At 50.1% G+C, this 6,000-nt stretch overlaps 1 protein-coding gene across 1 annotated transcript in view; it reads right to left on the bottom strand.

Annotated features, from left to right (window-relative positions):
* Positions 1-630: 630 nt before the first annotated feature.
* Positions 631-6,000, bottom strand: part of ephb2b (eph receptor B2b) — a 65,463-nt gene continuing 60,093 nt past the window's right edge. The window contains exons 12-16 of the mRNA XM_034532373.1: positions 4,954-5,169; positions 4,446-4,595; positions 2,526-2,719; positions 1,632-1,787; positions 631-739 (exon numbers count right to left, since the gene is read on the bottom strand). Coding sequence (XP_034388264.1) covers positions 631-739; positions 1,632-1,787; positions 2,526-2,719; positions 4,446-4,595; positions 4,954-5,169 — 825 coding nt within the window. The remainder of the gene's footprint in view (positions 740-1,631; positions 1,788-2,525; positions 2,720-4,445; positions 4,596-4,953; positions 5,170-6,000) is intronic.

Below are 6,000 nucleotides of genomic sequence, written 5' to 3'. Positions count from 1 at the left end.
ATGTGTTTTTCTCCTGGGGAAAAACGGTTGGGGGTGCAACGTCGGGTCCCTCGCTCCGCTCTCTGGCTCCTTGTTCCTCACGATGTCCAAAAATGTAAAAGATGCAAAGACAATATCCACAACTTCTTTTGTTGAGGATGGCCTCGTCTCCCCAGCTCTTCCTTGTTTTTCTCTATTTTTTTATTATTTTTTTTTGCCCTTTTAAAGGGTAGCTTTCCTACTCGGTTCATCTAGTGTATAAGCTTATATCATCTATAAAATAGATAAACTCCCTTGCATTTCCCTCTGTTTTCTTTTCTTTTTTTTTTTTGCCTTTAAAAAAATTCTTTACAAAGTTATCGGAAGAAACAACCCCCCCCCCCCCCCCCCCCCCAAAAAAAAAAAAAAAGAAATTCAACGTCAAATAAAAATTTGTGGAAGATTGAAACACACGTGTTGCTGGTCACTCCTCCGTCGAGGGGTTCGGCTGCGTCCCTCTGAGGCCTCATCACTTGGACTTTAGTTTTCCACGACTCTCCACGGCTGATCCCAAAGACGCAGCGAAGGGAGAGTCGCGGCGAGGGGAACGATGGTGGGGGGGGAGGGGGGAGGGGATGACCGGTAGTCTGGTGGGAAGACCAGACCACACTGTCAGACCTCCACCGACTGGATCTGGTTCATCTGCGCCCGCATCATCTGGACGCTGTTGAGGATCTTCTTTTGATGGCCCGCTAGCGTCACGCCAACCCTGAGGATGTCACTGTGAGGGGGAGACAGATGTCAGGGTCGTGTTACCGCGGGCTACGAGCGCGTCTACCGTGCAGCGTCCATGCATCCTGTCTATCAACGGGCGTCGCGTTCGCAAAACGACGAGGGCGTGCCGACGAGGCCCCGCTGGAGAACAGCTGAACAATGGAGACGACAGCAAAGTGACGGGCAGGGAACAGCTGCGCGTTCGTCCATCTTTGAAGCCGGCGAGCTTTTATAATCGCGGAAACCAAACGATGGGATAACCAGTCGAGTGTATTAAACCCCTCCTCCCCCCCCCCTGTCTCCTACCGGCAGAACAAATGCAAAGAATCACCACCTCACGACGTCCTCAAAGCCAACGCGCGTTCGGCTTTCTTATCCTCCGAACTCTGAACCTCAAACAGAAATCACGCTTATCGGATGACACATTGCAAATCTGTTTTGCTCTGAGGAATGAAGCTTTCATCCACACACAGGAAATGCCTTGCATCTGTTTTCTCTACAGGTGGCACTCTTAACGAGATCACATCTCGCGTGTGTGAGGAGGATTTTCTCTCCTCGCTATTTGGCTAACCGACTCCCAAATGATGATGTTTTTTTCTTCTTCCTTCTCCGTCCTTTAAACTGAGGTCAAAGAGAGGCCTGCTGAACACATGGCAAGAGGACAAAGGGGGCGATGTTACGGCTTTGAGCCTTCGCGACTGCAGCGTTACGATTCCGCCAATTACACGCAGCGCAGGTAGCGTGTTTCTTTATCGCCGGAGGCCGAGTCTGGTGCTCGTTCGGCGTTTTTTTTTAATATATATATATTTTTTCGAGACACAAGCGAGACCTTCGGCGATAGTTTTTCCCCTTTTCACAGCTACCGGAGCCAGAACGGCAGGAGAGTCACCAGCACTTACTCCATGGTCATCTGGGACACCACGTCAAATGTGGAATAGTCAGCGCCGGAAAAATTGTCTTTGTATTGGCCCATCTTGATGGCATCCAGCCACTCGTCCACAGTGCTGAAGCTGGAGAAGTCCGGGATGCTGCGGTCCAGGAGAGGGAGGTGGACACTGAGAGGGGAGGGCGACACAAGCAGGAGCCATTAAGAATACTGGTCATACAAAAATGGCAGGTTTTGAAGTCTCATGCGATTCAAACATGAATTATTACATTACATTCTTTTTCAAACGCGCAGGACTCGGGAGAATCCCGCTGGCCTCGTCCGTGAACCGACATTTTTCCAAACCGATTCCTCATAAAGTGTATTTTTCCAAGTGATAGGCTTTCGAGGAGCCAAATATTTATCCTCGGGTGTCTGTGGAAAAATCTGTCTCTCGGTCCCGCACGCCACCACAACTGAAAGTACGGATGGGGGGGGGGATAATGGAGATCAGTAAACCCCTTCGCTCTCAAAGGAAACTAACACCCGGAGCAAAAACGCCTCAAAAATGTTTTGTTTGCGAGAAAAAAGAAAGAGGAAAAACGCGCGACTTGCTTCGGTCCAGGTGTTCGTCCTGAAGCGTTGGCGAAAAAAAAAGAAAAGGGATTTGATCTATCGAACCTAAAAAAATACAAATATAAAAAAGTCTCGCATTTACATGCCACGAGAAACCAGAGACACCGCGATCGAGGCCACGGATGGCACTCTTTGTTGAGAGGAGATCAGATGCATTTTAATGTTCGAGACGTTATAACAGGGGGGGGGGGGGGGGGGGGGGGGGGGGGGGGGGGGGGGGGGGGGGGGGGGGGGGGGGGTGACGAAGGACACGCTGTTCCACGCCGCGTGTTTACGACCGTAAACCGCTCACCCTGAAGACAGCGGGGTCATGGCCTTCAGCGTGTTGGGGTTGCGGATCATCTTGTCCAGGTTGTTGACGATCTGACTGAACTTGGGCCGGTTGTTGCGCTCCTTTTGCCAGCAGTCCAGCATGAGCTGGTGCAGCGCGCTGGGACAGTCCATGGGGGGGGGCAGCCGGTAGTCCTGCTCTATGGCGTTGATGACCTGCAGGGGGAGACAGAGATACGAAGAGGTGGATGGAGTGATGGAGAGGAAAAGGGAGTGTGGTACTCGTTCTTCACTTCAGTAAAAGTACAAATACAGTCCTGAACTCCCCCAAAAAAAATTTAAAAAAGGTGCAAAAGCATTCGACGTGTTAACTGTGATGAATGGATGCATACGTGGCATTTTGCTGTTGTGGTGGAGCGTGTTGAAACGGCTTTTATACACAGTTCACAAGATGAATCGGAGGTGTCGTGAGATGATTTGCGTGGAAGAAAAAGAAAAAATTTGATTTATTGTTTTTAGTGTGAAATATTGTTCAATTTTACGTTGTAAAAAAGGAAACCATGTGAGAGGTTTGGAGGGTGGCAACGGTGCTAACAACTTACCGACATCTGGAATGTGGCAAGGGGGCCCTAAGTATATACTTTACAAAGACTGGGAAGCATTGGTTTAATCTTTAACGATTAAGTGTTTTTATAATCTTAACCTGGAAAATAACTTACTGTAGCTGTCTGAAAAGTCGAGGTATAAAGTGACTGAAGTAAAGTACAAGCAACCCAACTACAATACATATACAGTATGAATAAATGTGAGTTTCTCAAGTCTCAGCCAGTCAAAACGGTCCAGTTGATAAACATCCTCTCTCCTTGAATAGCAGTTATGGATATATAATAAATGCCGTAATAGAGTTTTTGGATAATATTAAATTGAAGTACATTTTTCTGATGAACTGGAGCATCTGTTCCTCTCACCGTGGGCTGCTTTAGTCATTACCGCCCAACAGTCAAAACCGTTGAATTAAAGTTATTACTTCAACACGTATATATGTATAACTCCATCTATTTGTGCACAAATCACTGCCATAGTTCTCCCCGTGTGGAGTTGTTAAACACCAGTTAGGTCATTAATAACATAAACCTTATTCCACCAACTTCACACTCCTGCCAGATGTGACCTCATTTCTGGCCTCCACAAAGTATTTAATTCTCTCTCTCTCTCTCTCTCTCCCCCCCACATTAAAAACCCGTCTGGCTCGGGCGATGTTGTTGGTGGAGGGGCACGCGGAGGTGTTGCACGGCTAACAGAGTGAAAACAACCCGGAGGACACTTGTGAGGAGGACGCACAATCCCCTGCTCATTACCGGGGGCCATTAAAGGAGCCGCCTTCAGACGTCGGATTAATCTCATTCATGAGACCTCGGAACGGGGGGGAGACCCCGATGGAGCAGAAACACTATCAGGAGCCGCTAATAAGATAACCGTTGAGGTCCTCGTCCCTCTCAGCACATTAGTGTTCTCGCTTTCAATTTGAAACTATTTTCATTATCTCTCTCGCCCCATAATTTGCTCTCTCCCAGCGCTGCCCAGAGGGAGATAGGAAATGGAGGCTCCAGTCAAGAGCAGAAATTGTCCGCCGAGCACCGCCGTGCATTTCAAATGATCTGATTATGCCTCCGTGGTGAGCGTGCGGGTGAATTTTCATATAAAACCCCATGAGTGAAAGCTGCTGTTTAGCTGCGGGAAAGCAGATACAATGACGTAAAAAAAAAAAGGTTTCTCTGAGGAATCTGAGGCTGTAATGAAACTCAGCCAGCAGATGATGTATGTGTGCAGTGAGGCCTTGTTTCAAAAAGAATGTTTGAGGTGGAGGAGGGGCTTTGACTGAAGGATCGACTTTAAAATAAATAAAAAATACAAAGACTTAAAGGCGAGGTAAGATACGTACGTCTTGATTGGTCATGTCCCAGTAAGGCCTCTCTCCGTACGACATGACCTCCCACATGACGATCCCGTAGCTCCACACGTCGCTGGCCGAGGTGAACTTCCTGTACTGGATGGCCTCGGGCGCAGTCCATCGGATAGGGATCTTCCCTCCCTGCGAAATACAAAGGGCACGACCTCAAGAGCGGGACGGCGAGGCCGAAACCCGACCGTCGAGAGAGAGAGAGAGAGAGAGAGAGAGAAAGACTGTTCACGGCAACAATGCCGACAGTAACCAGAACTGGGAGGAGGATACTACAAAGGCCCCAGGGAGTAAAGTGTGGAACATCAAATACTGGAGGAGGAGGAGGAAGGGAAGAACCGGTAGAGGGGTGATGTTTGTACCGGTAGGGAGAGCACCGTGGTGCACGTCAAAACTCGGCATTGGGATTCTCAAATCGGCCTCCTCAAACATGTTTGAGGAGGCCGATGGACCCGGTTTCAGGCGGGCTGAAGGCTCCCGTGTTCCTCACCAGAGCGCTGGTGTAGGTGGGGTCCGACGTGTCGTCCTCCAGGAAGCGCGAGAGGCCGAAGTCGGACACCTTGCACACGAGGTTGCTGTTGACCAGGATGTTTCGGGCGGCGAGGTCGCGGTGCACGTAGTTCATGTCGGCCAGGTACTTCATGCCCGAGGCGATGCCGCGGAGCATCCCGACGAGCTGGATCACCGTGAACTGCCCGTCGTTTTGCTGTGAAACAGACATCTTGGGTTACAATACCTTTTATTATTATAGAGTAGGAGCTCTTGGGATATCTGGGTCGCCTGACATGTCAATGTTCAAGACGGTGGACTAGGAGTGTGAAGGGGGGCTTCAAGCATCACAGACGAGCTCAACAAAAGAAATATGGATTATGCATTTAAACAATTATATAAACACTTCACACAGTGGCTTTAAGACCAAACATCGACAATAACCTCTTTGTTTCGCTCAATAAAAGTTGATGACTTTCTGAACTCTATGCACCCCTTAACGAAAGGTGCCATTATTAATCCAAAATGACTCATTTTATGTCAAACTCCAATTGGTTCTTTTCGACATGTCTGCTCGTAACCCGACCCCCCCCCCCCCCCCCCCCCCCCTGTGTGTGGCTGATGTGGAAAAGTTACTTTGTAGTATTAGTTTCTGCGGAGGGGGCCCTGCAGGACACCAACAGCCAGGTTCGGGTTGGGCTCATCTGGCCCGGGGCAGGACTAAGCTGGGGTCTGGCTGGCTGGTCTACAGCTGTTCCCCCTCCGCGGCCGTCTGGAGCGCTGGTGCAGCTGTGCCTCCCGACTGTGCACACACACCTGCACTCTCTCTCCACCACCCACCACCCACCACGACGCCCCGGAGAACACGAGATTCCAGAGAACGGGGCACCGGAGCTAAAGCCCCCTCCCCCCCCCCCCCGCCCCCCCTCACCCCGACCCACGTTGACGGCCTGCACGAGCGCTCCACCAGCCTCGTTCTCTTTCCAAACACCCTGCAGCTCATTAACGGGGGGCCGCATGCTTCTCCTCACGCCAAGCTGCTGTTTCC

The sequence above is a fragment of the Cyclopterus lumpus genome, chromosome 5 (genome assembly GCF_009769545.1).
Source record: "Cyclopterus lumpus isolate fCycLum1 chromosome 5, fCycLum1.pri, whole genome shotgun sequence".
NCBI lineage: Eukaryota > Metazoa > Chordata > Actinopteri > Perciformes > Cyclopteridae > Cyclopterus > Cyclopterus lumpus.
The sequence above is the reverse complement of the archived record's forward strand: the minus strand, read 5'-3'. Positions and strand labels throughout refer to the sequence as shown.